The 17,978-nt window shown below is 38.4% G+C and overlaps 1 protein-coding gene across 3 annotated transcripts in view; it reads left to right on the top strand.

Annotated features, from left to right (window-relative positions):
* Positions 1–16,939, top strand: part of LOC311580464 (phospholipid scramblase 2-like) — a 37,720-nt gene extending 20,781 nt beyond the window's left edge. For 2 of the 3 annotated variants that reach the window (XM_084752085.1, XM_084752084.1), the window contains exons 2-7: positions 2,621–2,820; positions 6,861–6,903; positions 11,794–12,014; positions 13,028–13,189; positions 14,471–14,632; positions 16,733–16,939. In XM_084752085.1, the coding sequence (XP_084608211.1) occupies positions 2,764–2,820; positions 6,861–6,903; positions 11,794–12,014; positions 13,028–13,189; positions 14,471–14,632; positions 16,733–16,795 (708 nt within the window). In that variant the 5' untranslated portion in view covers positions 2,621–2,763 and the 3' untranslated portion in view covers positions 16,796–16,939. Of the gene's footprint in view, positions 1–2,359; positions 2,451–2,620; positions 2,821–6,860; positions 6,904–11,793; positions 12,015–13,027; positions 13,190–14,470; positions 14,633–16,732 lie in introns of all 3 variants that reach the window. The other variant, XM_084752086.1, reaches the window with a different exon arrangement.
* Positions 16,940–17,978: the final 1,039 nt, after the last annotated feature.

The following is a 17,978-nucleotide window of genomic DNA, read 5'->3' as shown; positions in this document are numbered from 1 at the left end:
TTCCAGAATTCTCACTACAATACCAGTGCTGAGGAACTTGGCCAACAGCTTCCGTTCAATGTGTGGATTGTGAAGGATGTAGTTAGTCGTCTGCCAGTTTGTCTTAGTTCATGGCGTTCCTTCCTGAGTGTCTGCCCCATTGGATCTACTCTCCAAAGGTTCTTAGAAAACCGTGTCACCATCACGGGCTGGCCAAAAAGCTTCTTAAGTCCTTCTGATAAGCATCATGTGGCTGATGATCAAGCCCCAAGGCGAGACTAGATGGAAAGTCAAGCCCAGACTGGACTGTGCAGTTCTAGCCCTGATGTCAGGTCTTCTCCAGAACCATTTCAAGTATAGTTTAGTACAGTGTTTTTCTTTGTTTGGCCTTCCTTTCTTCCCTATAGTATCCAATCTGTTGTAAACTTGCTCCTTCTTGTGTATATATGTTACACTTCTTAAAAAGTATCATTTCAATTTCTTTCTTTACAGTGGGCATTTGAATGCTCAGCATTACTAAGATATAAATGCTGTCCTGAGCTCACCCTTCTGCCCAGATTCCCTTCTTGTCTGGTAAGTAAAGCTAGATAAAGTGAAAACCCCTTACAGAGGGCTTCTGAAGGTTAAGTGTGACTGCTGTGTTGCTAACAGAGCTTCCTATTTTTCTTTGGATATGTCTCTCGGCAAGTATGCCAAGTTCACCTCCCAAATCAGGGTTTTCACTTTCTATCCAGTTCCTTCTCCACTGTTTCTCCCTACAGCAGCTCACAAAGCTTCTCTCTTCCCAGCAATTATATCTTCATTTAAGCTATATTTATCTAAAATAGATGCCTTGTTGTGAAAACTGGATTTTAGAAACATTTTCTTTCTCCTGGAAGTTAATTGTAAACTGCTTAAGTGCAAATTATCTTCTTGATAATTCTTTCTCCTCATTGTACAACAGATACAGTCACATTATAGATCATCTATAAATGTTTGCTTATTTAGAAGGAATTGACTATAAAAACTATGTGAATGAGTCATCTATGTATTTTCTGTTTTCTAAGCCCTGCTTTTAATGACATGTGGATTTACTTCATCTGTGTTCTACTTAGGCTCACTGCTTATTCCAAATAGTAGCTGTCAGTGCTATTATATTATGAACTCTTCTATGAACTATACAAATAAGTTTGTGAAACTTCATTGCAGCTATACTTATTGTTTCACATTTAGAAGTATATACATATATAGTATATACATATACTGTATATAGAACTATAATAATTATCGTTGTATATAAATGTATATATAATATAATGTATTGTATATATAGTATATTGTATATATTGTATATAGTATAATGTATTAGAGTTCTCTATATACACATGTGTACATATAACTATATATGCATATATAGTATATAATATATATTATTATATGCATATAAATACCATATATTATATTTTATAACTATAATACATGCATGTAAATTTATTTTATATATTAATATGTATAAATAAATGTGAATATATAAACTTATATATACATGTATATATGGAACTATGTTGTATAAAGTTCTATATACATAGAACTATATAATATTTGAAGTAGAGAATTCTTTATTTTCAAGTGAACAATTCTGGGTACTTGGGGGTTGTGGTGGCATTCCTGGCTTCCAACCATCAGACTCCAATTCCACCCTTCTCATAAGCTGTAGAAAATATGCAAATCCCTCCAGACCTTGACAGATGTCCATATAGTAGAAGACGGTCTCCTGTTCTATACCTAGAGGAGACATTATTGTTCAGGATTTTAAGTTACCATATTCTTTTTGGCAGGATACTTTGGTCCTAGAAATAATAGTTCACATCCTTTGCTTTGGTTTTCTCATTAACACCTTTTTCCATGAACACATGCCAAAACCTTCATATAAATAACTCTAGTCATTCGTGATTTCATCTCACATATTATATACATGTCATATTTGAATGGTAAAGGTTCTGTGCTAATTTTTTTTTCAGGGAATTCTGAACAGATGTCTTCTTACTCAAGACTGGGCACCGTTAACATACCAAAATATCAGCTTCACAAAAGTCTAATTTGGGGATTTTAGAGGACTATGGGGAACAGGTTACACACAATAGTATGGCTGTCTCTTAGCCAGCTGCAGCATGAAATAGCTTAGCACATTCTGGTTGGTTTATAACTCACAAAAAGTATGTCCCTACAGCTCTCAGCATAATTTGGAGACAGCTCAAATGGCAGGAGAGTCTGGTCTCCACAGCAGTTTATAACTGCTCCTATAATCTTGGGGTTGTGTGACTGTTGTACAGTTTAGCTTTTTCTGATAAGTTAGATTTGTTTTTTTCCTGAGGCTTATGAGTTGCCCTTTTCCCTCCAGATGGAAATGTTTCAATGTGGGGAAAATTGATACAGAGCTAAAGGAAAGGTTATCTGCCTCCTCTCTTCACAACCCGGTACCCTCAAAACAGGTAGATATGAAATTACAGATGCTTCATTAGGATAAAAAAATAGCACTCACATTTTAAAATTCATAGGTACAAGAGTTGAGACGTCACCTTAGAGACAGAGTAATTCTAAAATGACTAGTCATTTCATTTTTCTGTGCAGTAACAAATTATTTGGCTTACTCCTGTTTCAGGAACTTCGGGACATCCTGATTCCTCAGGGCCTCGGGCTGGCTACCCAGTCCCATTATCCTTCTATGCAGATGCAGGCTCAGCCTTCTTTGTTATCCAAAGCCAACCAGAATCTAGCCAGCCAGGTGGACCTGCTGTAGGCCCCATGGATTCCAGCATCACCTACTCTGATGTGCCACCTGGATTGGAATATTTACTCTCGGTGAGTTCAGATGAATAAAAAGTTTATAAATAAGACCATACTTCCATTTTACTTATGTGGAGGTAATCACTATTTATTCATAAAAGGTAGAGACAGTAAAATCTTATTTTGACAAAGGGTGCCTTTGGTGCCACAGGCTGTCCTGGACTTACTCACTATCTACCTCAGGGTCCCAAGTGTTGAGATTATTACAAAACATGACTATGTATTCTTCTTACTGAATCCCTCTCATTTTTATGGATTTGTTTTATTTGTGAAGCAAAGTTTAAATTCCTTAGGAAACTATATTTTCTACTACCTTGGAAGTGACTTATGACAATGGTCAAACACTAGTATATATTTAGAACACGTTTCTAGGCTTTGTTATAATCACAATATTTAAAAAATTCATTAATTTATTATTTAACAAGTTCATACATGTCTAAAATAGCATTGTAGGCACATTAATCCACCTACTTCTCTTGCTTCTATCCCCACAAGTATTTCTGACCAAGGCCTCATCCCATTTTCTTGTCTTTGCGTGTATACATATATGTGTATTGTTTGACTGTTTGCCTAGATAACTAAGGAAGTTGAACATTTCTTTAGGTGTTTCTCAGCCATTTGATGGTCCTCTGTTGAGATTTCTGTGTTTATCTCTGTACCCTCATTTAATGTGGCTTGGCGGCATTTAATTTCTTGAGTTCTTTATATATTTTGGATATTAGCCCTTTGTTAGATATAGGGTTGGTGAAGATCTTTTTCCAGTCTGTAGGCTGTCATTTTGTCCATGGTGTTGGGGGAGGGGGGAGTGGGGACTGCCTCTGACACAAACTCTGGTGCCCCCGAATTGATTATTTTCCCTTGGTGGGGAGGCCTGGTGGGTACACAGAGGAAGGGGAAGCAGGATATGAGACCTGATTGGCTGTGGTCATATAGTGAGAGGAGGAGGTCCTCTTCTGTCAGAGTTATAGGGGAAGGGAATAGGGAGGAAGAGTGAGAGAAGGTGGGAATAGGAAGAGCAGAGGGATAACAATTGGGATGTGGTCGGAAAACATTATAATAAATTTAAAAAGGAAACCCATATAATTTAAATAGAGCTCTCTTTGGGCACTTGTATTGCCTTATCCACAGGTGTATAGGTAAGTTCCTAGCAGCTAAATCACTAAAGATTTCACCCCAGCAGCCTAAGATCAACAGCAATCTTCGGGTTAGGGGATGTTGAGCCCTGTGAACCTCTTTATTATCTATGACTAAATGGTTACAAGCTCAATCTTGTGTGGACCCTGTGCAGGGAAACACAGCTTCTCTGAGTTCATCCTTGTAAAGCAGTACTTCATTGGCCTCTTCTCATCGTCTGGCTCATTCTTTCTGCCCCATCTTCTGTGATGTTCTAAGCCATGGGGTGGATGATACAGGGATATGGGTGTTCCAGTTAAGACTAAGCACTCAACAACTATTTGTTCTCAGCACCTTGGCCAGTGATGGATCTCTGCCTTAATTCAACATTCACTGCAAAGAGAAGTATGTGTCTTTGATCCAGACTGAGGGCAACATGGAGTCTGTCTATAAATATAAATATTTTGGAGGCAGTTTGCTGATATCTCCATTTAGTGAATGACTAGGTCCATGCTCAGTGCCTTTGACTTTCCCAGCCATGTGGCTTTGACCAGGTCCACAGCTCAAGGTGTCAGACCTCAAATCCTATAAAGAAATCAGTTGTTTCCTGCATAAGAGTTGTGCTACTATTTCAGCGGTAGGGCATCTTGCTGACAAGTTGGTATTATAAACTATACAAGGTCTGAAGGTCCTAAACTTTTGAAATCTAGCAGCATGTGAAGGAAGCTTCCAGTTCAGTTGAAGTGTGAGTCCTGCCATGGCGTATAGGAGCTCCAGGAAGAGACTCATCATCTACTTCCGGTGGGCAATCAATGCCAATGGCCAGAGCCTCTGGGACCTTATTTGTCAGTAGTTCCTAGGGAGATGTTCCACTCTGGACACTTGGATTTTAGTCTAATAACCCATGACTTCAGAGATAAACATTATCCACTCATGCATGGTGCGTTCATTCTGACATTTGAAAATCATGAAGCTTATAGAGTGGTAAGTTTTGGTGTGCGTTCTTCGTGGACCCTTAGTCTTTGTTAACCCTCTCTGTGTTCTTCCCGATCTCCCCAGTCACTCACCCTGTCTCAAACTTGCAATTCCCAGTATTGCCTCAGTCTTAATATCACATGTATGCTATCTTCTCCAGTTGCTATAAGGCCTCTTCAGCTTTCACAGCCCTTATATGTCTCTTCTTCCATTGGGTTTTATACAGACATTGCAACTTAAATTGACACATCTAAGTATTCAAATCTGTCTGGATGTGGGAGGGAGCATATGGTGTTTGATTTTTCTAGAGCTTATTTCACTGACTATAATATCTTCCAGTTCTATCAATTCACCTTCAAATTTTATCATTTCAATTTTCTCTACAGATGGATAAAATTCCACTGCCTGTATGTACTACATTTTCATTATCCAGTCATCAGGTGGTGAACATCTAGGTTTATTCTATCTCTTAGCTATTTTGAATAGAGCAGCAATGACCATATGTGTACAGACATCTCTGCAGTAACATATAGAGTTCTTTGAGTATATGTCCATAAGTGACATAGCCGGGACATATGGAAGTTTTATTCTCAATCTTCTGCAAAACTTTCAGATCGATTTTCATTGTGTCTGCATTAATGTATAATCCCACTAAGAGTATAAATCAGGGATCCTAAGACCTGATGCTCTGAAAGTATTAGAGGGAAAAGTAATGAGTACACTTCCACACATAGGCATGGTGAGGACTTTATAAATAGGATGCCAGGAGTATGGAAAATAGGACTGACAATCAAGCAATGGTCTCTCATGAAAATACACTTTCTTAACACAAACTGTTAAATGAGTGGAGAGGAAACCTAGGGAACAGAAGAAAAATTTTGCTACCTACACATATGACAAATGATTAGTGTGTGGAGTATAGAAAGAATCCAAAAAACTAAATATTAAGAAAACAAAACACCCAACAAGAAATGAGGCTATAGATTTGAACAGAGTTCTCAAAAAGAAGAAATTCCCATGGCTCCTAAGCACCTTTAAAAGTGTTCCCTGTCCTGAGATATGAAATGTAGATTAAAATATTTTTGATGTTCTGTTTCACCCTGAGCCATTATCAAAAAGGCAATTGACAAAAAGGCAATCTGGCATGGATATGAGGAGAGGGGGGAATGTTTATACAAAATAATGTTATCGGGGTTAGCTGTGCTTTACAGATCCTCTATGATGTATAAGAACTATAACTGTAACCATTTACTCAAGAGGAAACTATGGTCCATAAAAGTTGCCTTAGTGGCTCAGAGTTATAAGCCCAGGAAGGCAGACTTCCTTCTTAAAGCTCATACCCTGATTCTGTATCCTGTGCTCCTTAGTCACAATACTGAATATATGCCTTGATGTTTTAAATAAACATTTAGTCAATCTTAGAGGTCAGATTCAGTAGCAGTACTGAAAATGAATTTATGTTCTGTGTGAGGCATTATCTACTATTTACTTGTAATTAGTAAAATTATATTTTTATACACACTGCTTTTAGTAGACAAATACAATGTTTCAATGCCAGCAGTAAGAGAAAGAAAATTCTGGGTTTTGTAGTACTGCATGTAGTTTAACATAGCACTGTTAAGTTGGTACTTGTTTTTTTATAAATATAATAAGCATAATTTTATGTTTGCTTTCAGATTTTATAAAAATCATCTAGAAAGATCTTTGCTTTCTAATTTTTATAGATAATTCAAATTAAGCCAAACTGACCTAGTTCCCCCACATTAATAGTGAATACATTCAGTAGATATGTATATTAGTGGAAAAGCTGTTAAATATGGGGGTATTCATAAATAAACAATTTTGAGAATTTGATGCTGAAAAATGCTTGGCAAATGCTTATAAATAATATTAAATAATAAATATGTAAATCCAAATTTGGTTGAGTGAATCATCTGAACTTCTTGATTTTCTTTTCACTGTGACAGATAGATCATATTGTGATTCATCAGCAATTTGAGTTTGTGGAAGGTATGTATTTATTCCTTTCATATTTCTAGAAAGGCATGCTCAACACTACAAATACAGCATTCTTGGTGAGGCAGGGTGGCAAGCTTGAGTGAATATAATGTATTCCCTCATAGCCTTTAAGCACATGACTTTATCAGGATATTTTCATTTCTGAAAATATATCTGTTGGCAAATATTGGCCAGCTGCCCTTTTGATAGACACTACTCTGAAAGAGAACACCCAAAACTTTCCTTAGTCCTCATCGCTACAAATCACTGCATGTTTTATCGCCATACTGGATTTCTTAGCTGCTTTCTGCTAAGTTGTGATCAATGTGAGACATGCAGAGAACTTCAGGAAATGGCTCAGGTCCCACAGTCATTGGTCCTTTGGAAATGGCATGGAGATGCTCTGTAAAATCATTGTTAGTGCCCTGACCATGGAATCTAGGTTTTATAGGGGTCCTCTGCACTTCTCACGTCAGCACAGGGCCCTGTTGTATTGGAGTTACTGAGTAAGAGTATAGGCCAGGTGCCCACAGATGTCTCCTCAGGTCCAGTGTGTGCAGGTGTATAAAGGAACTGAGGAAGCTACTGAGGAACACTGTGACAACTGCTGGGGGAAAGATACAGCAGGAAGAGGTATGAACTTGCACCGCCTATCCATCAGAGAGTTATAAAAATGAACTGAAATCTAGAGGCCATCTTTTAAATTCATAGTTACCTGTTTGGAAATCTTTTCCCTCAGAAGAGATTAGAATATACATTGTGTGGCAGGCACACTTCTTGACTTAGTAAAATATGTAATTTTATTTATTTCATTTAATTGCCTTTAATGTACATAATCTGATATTGTAGTATCTTTGGATTATGTTTTTTTAAATTTTATTTAAATAATTTATTCAGATTACATCTAAATTGTTATCCCTTCACTTATATCTTCCCGTTCCCCCCTTTCTCCCTCTTCCACCCTATTCCCCTCCCCTAGGACTGGGACAGAAGGAGACCTCCTCACCCAGCATATGATCACAGCCTACCAGGTCTCATCCTAGTATACTGCTTACCCTTCCTCTGAGTGCCACCAGGCCTCCCCACCAAGAGGAAGGAGTCAAATAGGGGGCACCAGAGTTCATGTCAGAGTCAGTCCCTGCTCTCCACACAACTATGGAGAATGTGCTGTCCATAGGCTAGATCTGAATAGGCGTTTTAGGTTTACTGCATGCATTGTCCTTGGTTGGTACAATAGATTGAGCAGAACCTCCCACTCCGGGTCCAGATCCACCAGCCTTGATGGTCTTCTTGTAAGGTTCTAGGACCTTATGGATCCTTCTATTTCCCCATTCTCCTTTACCTCTCTTACCTGGAGTCCCAATAGGAAGTCCCAGCACCTATCCCAAACTCCTGGTAAGTGAAGACTTTCAGGGCACATCCTTGTTGGGCTAGTGTCCAATTATAAGTAAGTATATACCATGTGTATCTTTCTGAATCTGGGATAACTCACTCAGGATGATCATTTCTAGTTTCATCTGTTTGCCTGCAAATTTCAGGATATCCTTGTTTTTAATAGCTGAGTAGTATTCCATACTGTAATGTACCACAGTTTCTTTATCCATTCTTTGACTGAGGGACATCTAGGTTGTTTCCAGATTCTGGCTGTTACAAATAAGGCTGATATGAACATGGTTGAGCAAATGTCCTTGTTGTGTGGTGGAGCATCTTTTGGGTATATCCCAAGGGGTAGAAAAGCTGGGTTTTGAGGTAGCCCTATTCCTAGTTTTCTGAGAAAGCACCAGCTTGATTTCCAAAGTGGTTGTATAAGTTTACACTCTCACCAGCAATGAAGAATGTTCCCCTTTCTCCACATCCTCGCCAGCATATGCTTTAACTTGAGTTTTTGATCTTAGCCATTCTGATGGATGTAAGATGCAATCTCAGAGTCATTTTGATTTGCATTTCTCTGATGACTAAGGACATTGAGCATTTCTTTAAGTGTTTCTCAGCCATTCAATATTCCTCTGTTGAGAATTATCTGTTTAATTCTGAGCCCCATTTCTTAATTGGGTTATTTGATTTGGTGGTGTTCAATTTCTTGAGCTCTTTATATATTTTGGATATTAGACCTTTGTCAGATGTAGACCTTTGCCAGAAGATCTTTTCCCAGTCTGTAGGCTGTTGCCTTGTTCTGTTGACAGTGTCTTCTGCCTTATAGAAGCTTCTCAGCCTCATGAGGTCCCATTTATTAATTGTTGACCTTAGAGCCTGGGCTGTTGGTGTTCTGCTCAGGAAGTTGTCTCCTGTGCCAATGAGTTCCAGACTCTTCCCCACTTTTTCTTCTAGCAGATTTAGTGTCTCTTATTTTCTGTGGAGGTCTTTAATCCACTTGAACTTGAGTTTTGTGCATAGTGACAAATATGGGTCTAATTGCATTTTTCTACATGTAGACATCCAGTTAGACCAGGACCAATTGTTGAAGATGCTATCCTTTTCCATTGAACAGATTTGGCTTCTTTGTCAAAGATCAAGTGTCCATAGGTGTATGGATTTATTTCTGGTCTTTGATTCGATTCTATTGATCAACCAGCCTATTGTTATGCCAGTACCGTGCTGTTTTAATTACTGTTGCTCTATAGTACAGCTTGAGATCAGGTATGGAGATTCCTCTGGAGCATCTTTTATCATACAGGATCATTTTAGCTATTCTGGTTTTTTGTTTTGTTTTGTTTTGTTTTTGCTTATGAAATTGAAAATTGATCTTTCAATGTCTTTAAAAAATTGTGTAAGTATTTTGATAGTGATTGCATTAAATCTGTAAATTGCTTTTGGTAAGATGGCCATTTTTACTATGTTAATTTTCCCAATCCACAAACAAGGGAGATCTTTCCATCTTCTGATGTCTTCGTTAATCTCATTCTTCAGAGATTTGAAGTTATTTTCAAACAAGTCTTTCACTTGCTTGGTTATAGTTACTCCTAGATACTTTATGTTTCTTTGTGGCTGTCGTGAAGGGTGTAGTTTCCCTCATTTCTTTCTCAGCATGATTGTCATTTGTATATAGGAAGGCTACTGACTTTCTTTTAGTTAATTTTGTATCCAGCCGATTTGCTGAAGGTGTTTATCAGCTGTAGGAGTTCTCTGGTGGAATTTTGGGGGTCACTTATGTATACTATCATATCATCTGTGATTAGGGATAATTTGACTTCCTCCTTTCCTATTTGGATCCCCTTTATCTCCTTTTGTTGTCTTATTGCTGTAGCTAGAACTTCCAGAACTATATTGAAGAGATATATAGAGAGTGGGCAGCCTTGTCTAGTCCCTGATTTTTGTGGATTTTTTTTTTACTGATTTTTCACCACATGAGTTTATGATGACCATTTTTACCTTACTCTTATTGGAAAGTAAATAGATGCTACAGATAGAACCATATAGTGTGTGTGTGTGTGTGTGTGTGTGTGTGTGTGTGTGTGTGTGTGTGTGTGTTACATGCCTAGAACTCAAATCTCCAGTCTTGTGTATACTAACTAATTATATTACCACTGAACTATATCCTTCATATAGATTCTTTCATTTTCTGAGTTTTAGTTTTCCAAAGAACTGGAAGGAAATTAGAGGCCGTGTATGCTTTGTTGGTCTCACTTTACAGATAAACAAGTATAGAATAAGCTACATAACTGAACTGCTATTTGAATTATAGATGCTCTCTAAATTTAAGTAATTAATTATCAAAATAGTTAAAATTTTTTGGCAAAGTATTTGTGGTGTGTGTCAATTTTTAAGAGACTGGTGGCCCTGTGGACACACAGAGGAAGGGGATGCAAGTTACCCTGATGAGACCTGATAGGCTGTTGTCATATGGTGGGGGAGGAAGTCCCTTTCTGGCAGAGATCTAGGGGAGGGAAATAAGGCAGAAGATGAAGAGGGGGTAGGAACTTGAAGAGCAAGGGGATAACAATGGGATGTAATGTGAATAAATTATAATAAATAAATTAATTAAAAAAAACTGCTTCCAAGGGTACTTCAAGTCTCATCAAAGACTCAAAAATGAGTCCACAGTACTAAGACTTCTGAAGGACATTTTTCCATGAACAAACTTGACTATTAATTGATTCTGCCTCTAAATGCGAGAAGCTAGTTCCCATCACTAGCTTTTGGTAAGACGACATCTGGTTATCTGCCTTTGACTCCTTTCTGTTTTTATCATAGAAGAAACACCACTAAGGAGGAAGTCATTAGTGATGCCTGTTGCATTGTGATATAATGGCACAGCACCGCGATATGACAGTTGAAATTCGAGCTGAGCTGCCATGCACTTTCTCACACTCATTCCCTGTCCAGGACCTACCTCCACTCCTCAAGGGTACCCTGTGCTCAGTACAATGTTGTTATTCACCTTCCATTTTCAATCTCTCCCATGTAACATGCGTGCATGGCGAGTACATCTCCCTATCGCTCCAATATAGTGCAAAAGAAACTATGCTTTATAAAACAAAATCTTAACCCAACTGGTTTACTATAGTAATTTTTAAACATCATACATCCTTTAGCCTCTCTATAACACATGCTACAGAAGTGAACCTTTATCCACACATCTTTCACCACTGTCTCCATCCCACATAGCAGTCTCCTTCATGAATTGGACCATAAAGGTACCAACAATAAGTGCTTTGTTTTCCATGTCTCCCAGAAGCACTCAATTTTGTCTTAGTTTGCTAGCTTCCCTTCTTTTTCTTTTGTCTTTTCTTCACTAAGAATGGAATATGTGTATATCTTCTCTTTGCCATCCCTTGAACTTCTTGGAAAATCATCTAAACCTGGACTATCGATCTATATATTATACCATCTTAGGATAACTTGAGAACTTTAACGCATGGTTGATTATGGTTTCATCCTTTGTTTTTTGTTTTTGTTTTTTAGCCATTTTAGGTATCGAAACTGCTAACAAATACAAAATCAATGACAAACTTGGGCAGAAGGTTTACTATGCAGTGGAAGAGTCTAGTTTTCTCACGCGCCTTTGTTGTGGGGACTCCAGGCCTTTCTCCATGAGTATCTTTGATAACTCAGGTCATGAAGTCATTGCTCTGAAGCGACCACTAAGATGTGACTCTTGTCTCTTTCCCTGCTGCCTCCAAAAGGTCTGTGAATACTTACCCACCCAACTGGCAAGATAGTTTATGAAGATTTTTTGCTTCTGGGCAATCTCAGCACTCAGGGAGGCAGAGGCAGGTGGATCTCTGTGAAATTGAGAGCCAGCCTGGTCTAAAAAGCAAAGTCTAGGACAGCCAAGGATACACACAGAGAAGCCTTGTTCTGAAACAAACAGACAAACAAAGAATTTTTGCCATGCTGTTGACATTTAAAAAAACGATCCATGAGCAATACTTTGGTCTTCCTTGAGCTGTATAGGAAGGAACATGCATAACTAAGCTTGCGTTCTTGAGTAATCTCCCCTTTGTAGCTGAGTAACAGCTCAAATGACAGTTCCAGGTGTTCACAGGAAGGCATTTGGCCACATCTCTTGTCAGACATGATCATGACAGGTGTGACTCAAAGTAATGGAGCTACATGTCTGAGGATGTCCTGGAATATTGTTCTAGAAATTGAATGTAGCAATATCTGAGGAGAATGTATTTGATGAGGAACATTACTACAACTGAGCAGCCATATAACTTGGTCATGAAGCCTGGTCATCAGAAATGATCCTGCATGAGCCTCCTAATAAGCAGATAGCAGGGGCATGAGCACAGTGCTTGAAATCCTCTCATACAATCTCAGAACTAACCGTTGGGAATGCTCCAGTGACCAGCGTTTTGTCCATGTAGATAAAGCTACTGTTTATAAACAAGCTTAAGAAAAGAAAGGTTGTAAATAATTTAGACGGTATTTATAAATGAGGATATTAATGAAGCATCCAAGCTTTTTAAGAGTTCAATTCATCCCTTCCATGTACTAGCTGAAGAGTCTGGTGCCAGTTAACCCACCTTTCTTTGGTGCAGTTGCCTCCTCCATGAATTAAGAAAAAAGAAACAGCATTGGTCTAATTAAGGGGTGTTGTAGATTGGAGCACTGTCTGCCATTCTTGGTAAATGAAGCCACAAATAGACAGTATTGAGGGTAAACGTATTTCCCAATGTTCTTCTGTTTGTAGATAGAAGTCCAAGCTCCTCCTGGTGTGCCAATAGGTTATATTACTCAGACCTGGCACCCATGTCAGCCAAAGTTCACAGTTCAGAATGAGAAGAAGCAGGCTGTTCTCAGAATTATTGGTCCATGTGTCACGTGCAGCTGCGGAGGAAACGTTGATTTTGAGGTAGCAGAGATCGTCTGTACTGGATTTTTCTTTCCTTATTAAATAGGACATATTTTGCAAGAAGCTACCATTGTATTAAAGGAAGATATTTTGTATGGATATTTCAAAAAGAGAAATAAGGTGGTCAGAGAAGTATTTTGTGGTCCAGCGAAAGGTCAGTGTTTATCCTATTACAGGAGAAAAAGGTGCAGCCATCTTAAAAAAATATCCACAACTTCTGTATTGTCTACTCTCCTCATTGGTGTAACCAATAGCTATGAGAAGCAATTTAAAGGAGAAACGGCTTATAGTTTAAGGGCACAGTGCTCCTCAGGCACTGGATCACATGGTGCACAGATCTACATGTAACCAGAATATTCTATATGCATAGAATAAAAATTAATTTTTCTTTATTTTAAAAGAAAGAGTTAGTGCAGATATAGTGCCTAGTGTCCAATCATGCTTCACTGGGACCTCCTTGTTATCCTTATATTGAATTAGTTCATTGGGAAACATGTTTCTTTGCATTACTTTTGGAGGGCTTTTTGGAAGCTGAGGGAATTTTTGTCACTCAACTCGCTGATTCTCTTCAAAGATCAGAAGATCTCATTAAACATTAGGTCTGTATTTTCACAGCAAGGGCAAAGCATTCTAGAGCTGATGAGGGCTAGCCCGTCCTAATAAGCCCTTAGAACTCTATCTCTATTCTCATAGATTCCTTGGCTCCAGGTTCACTTTGTCACATTGCCTACTGCCCTTGTCAACCATGCAGCTTTCTGTTCCTCTGTTGGAATCCAGTTACACATACAGAAAGCCTTGCCTCCATTGAACTAAAAATCTAGTCACAGACATGAGCAGTTCTAAGAGAATACAAGGGCTGCAGAGACAATACAAGAGATCTTACAAAGCATGTATGTATAATGTTCTAAGCAAGTGTGTGTGTGTGTGTGTGTGTGTATTTAATATGTACTATGAAGACTTTATATATTGGTTTGTGTAAAATGAGATCTAATACATGAGAAGGCCTCCAGACATGCACAGTGTTATATCTATTTTCAGAAACACTAACAACACTTAAGCTGGCATACAATTTACTTTTAGGAAACAAGTGAGGACACTAGGGAAACATAGTGAAATTTTCACATTTTATACAGCAACCCTTCCAGTATTAAGTCACATGACAGCACAATTTGAATAAAATATTTGTTTCATGTTATTCAAACAATGAAAAAAGTTTTACGATTAGTTTTCTAGAACCTTTTATGCCTTTCCCTTTGTTCATTGATTTTGTTTCCAATTCAGATCAAATCTCTTGATGAAAAAACAGTGGTTGGCAGGATTTCCAAGCAATGGTCTGGTTTTCTGAAGGAGATACTGACAGATATAGACAATTTTGGCATCCAATTCCCCTTAGACCTTGATGTAAAGATAAAGGCTGTGATGCTTGGTGCCAGTTTCCTCATAGTAAGTCTGTTCCTTGTGATTCTTATTTCCCATGGAGTCTCCAGAACTATCTGGAAATAACTTAGAAAACTGTACATGTAAAGATCACCATCTTATTAAGGTAGACGGGGTGTGAACATAATTATATTTCTCTGTCTGTACATATGAAGTTCTCAAAGGAAAAAAGTTAGAGAAAAGAAACTAAACAAAGGAAGATTATGTTCTTACTTCCCAAGTTCTGTAGAGGAGGTGACACTTAGCTCCAACTCCGAGGTTATCTCAGGTGCTTCTTAAACTTTAGACTCACAAGAGGCGTAGTTTCTATCCAAAGAATGCAGGCAGTTTCAAAGGCAAAGATAAGAAACTCATCTATGAGAGGCTCTGACTTTACAAAGCAAAAAGTTAAGTTGAGACCTCAGAAAATCAATACTTATATGTAATAAAACTTGCTGAAACCTAAAGATTTGTATCTTGACATACAAGGTTAAATGATCTAATAGGGTGAAGTGCAGTATACATAATCAAGTCTCTAGACCTAACTAGCATGTTACAGGAAGTATTTGGGATTAAAGCGGTGGCCTGAGATTTTTCAGGGCCCACACTAAGTTCCAAGCTCAGAACCAGAAGTTTGGTGAGCAACCAGAAAAATCTCCCATAGCGTCAAGGTTGAAGGTTACAGGGAAATATCTGTGGTTCCCAACATTACTTGTATAGTAGAAACTCTTGCCTAATTACATAGGCTAGAGTCATTTTGGAAGAGGAAACGTCCCCACCTGATTGGGCTCTGGTCAAGCCTGTAGTCCATTTTCTTGATTGATGAATGATGCAGGAGGACTCAGATCATTGGGGTAATGCCACCTCTGGACTGGTGGTCTGCAGCCCTGTAACAGGGCAGACTAAGACATGACAAGCAAGCCAGTAAGCAGCATTATTTGATAGCCTATGTATCAGCTCCTGTCTACAGGTCCCTCATGTGTTTCAGTTCTTGTACTGATTTTTCAGTGATGACTATGATGTGAACCTGTAAGGTGAAATAAACCCTTCCCCTACTCAAGATGTATTATCACAGTAATATGAATCCTAACTAAGACACTAAATATTTCATATTTGCTTTTATTTCATTTATTTCCCTTGAGAGCTAGTATCCCTCTAAAGTCCAAACTGACCTCAGCGTCATGGCAATCCTGCTGCCCAAATCTCCCAAGTGCTAGAATTGCAGGTGTGTGCTCCCACACTCAGGTGAGGTTTCCCCCCTTAATATTAGCTTTTCAGTAATGGAAGCAAAGTCATAGATACATCAGAAATGAAATCATAGGTTAGCCAAACATAGTCATGCCAATAACCATAAAAATTACTAGGATTTTAGCAGGCTATGCTCACAAATTTGAGCATAATTAAAACTTCAGTATTGCAACAGTTCTATTTACTTCAATTGACACATGTTTTGTGTATACATTCGTGGGGCTTCACAGAGTATCTTGATGCAAGTGTGTGTTATGAAACGATCAAACCAAACTACCTGAATATCCACTACCTCAAGGATTGTTTTTATTTTGTAATGTGGACATTTAAAATCTGCTCTTTTGGCAGCTTTGGAATATACAGTCATGGGGTCATGAGTGAAGTGCTAGGGTTTATCCTTCATTCATAAGCCTTCAGAGCCTGTGATGCAACTCTGATTTACCCAACCCAACCTCCAACCTCAGGGTCCCTTTCATTAGAATGATGGGCTCAACATTTTTACATCCCGTATGTGAGGTGTGCTATGCTGTATTTTTTTTCCTCTGGCTTATGTGCCAGCTTAATTCATTTTAATTTTTATGAAAACTTTGATTCATATGAATGTATAGTATCTCATTTGCACATTTGTAGTATATATACTCTACTCCTCTTTGTTATTCTTTTTATTTTGGCTTGGTTTATACTTTGGTTATTCTTTGGTGTCCTGTTTGTCTTTGCTTTGCTTTGATTTGAGAAAGGGTCTCACTGTGTAGACCAATGTGGCTTTAAACTTAAAACTCTACTGCATCCCACTCCTGAGTTTCCTGAATTTTATTAATTTGAAAAGTAACCTAACTTTTATTGCTGAAAGTTGACTTTATCGTTTTTCTTCTTATCTAGGATTTCATGTTTTATGAAAGTGGAAAAGGCCAGAGACCAAAATTACTACGATTATTTCCATGAATAGATGACTGTGTCCTCAGAAAATGTGAAGCTGGAACACTGAATGAACACTAAAGGAAACATGGTGGTGGTTTCTTCCACTGAAATCACTAGTCTCTCCTTGAATTAAACTAGGATATGCATAACTCCACTGTTGTGTGATTGGCTTTTCCAGCTTTTCAGTTTACTTCCTAGTCACCAGCTTATAGATGCTTTTAAAAGTGGATATTCACTTTTTCTTTGGGAAAATGATCATAAGAGTCTGAAACTTTCCTGTTCCAGTCCAGGTCCTGCCATCAAAAAACACCTCACTGAGGAATGACCCTGTATCTGACCCTGTATCCTCCAACTTCTGTGGTGATTCTTGGGCCTCAATTTACTTAATTGCCAGTAGTGAAAATTTCAATTAATAATGGTATCAACTTCAAAGTCTATGTAAGAACTGTGAGACTCTAACGCATGCCCTGGAATATGAGCAGTTTCCACAACTGAAACCCATAGTGGATGTACACATGTTTTTTTTTTATCTCAAGTGTGGGATGTGAAACAGACTTGTGTGAGAGTGTGCACGGTTTGTCCATTGGAAACAGACTTATGAGAGAATATGATGTTTGTCCACTAGAAGAGGAACTGCCTCTTGTGGGGGCATGGTCTTTGCCAACTGATAAATTCATAGCATGTACTCTGGGAGGATGTGTGTGTGTGTGTGTGTGTGTGTGTGTGTGTGTGTGTGTGTGTGTGTGTGTGTATGTGTGTATGCCCCCAAAACAATAGATTTTGGCTTTTTGGTCTTGGCTTCATTTCCTATCATTTGGCTGATCATTGCTCCACTACGAGATGCTCCAGAGAATGCTTCAAGATTCTGGATTCTTGCTACTGCTCTGGATTCTGGCTGCTGCAGCTGCAGTCACCTTTGCCGACTTGCTGGTTTGCTATTTAATGGGTCTGCTGAAATCCTGACTATAAAGAGTGTAATCACTTCAAGGAACGGAATCAAAAAAGGTCTACTTCTCCTGTTCCCACTACCCTCTTTTCTCTCCTGTCCAGGGTAGGTGGGTTGGAAGGGAGGTATAAGCACTAAAGAATACCAAATACAGTCAGTTTGAAAAAGTTCAAAGCCTACAAAAACCATAGTAGAAAGTGAGAAAGAGGCTTCATTGTGAAGACCAGTAATTTCAAAAGATAGGAAAATGGCTTAGGTTTT

This window comes from Acomys minous (genome assembly GCF_964271855.1).
Source record: "Acomys minous genome assembly, chromosome: 13".
Lineage (NCBI taxonomy): Eukaryota > Metazoa > Chordata > Mammalia > Rodentia > Muridae > Acomys > Acomys minous.
This window is presented reverse-complemented; position numbering and strand designations above follow the sequence as displayed.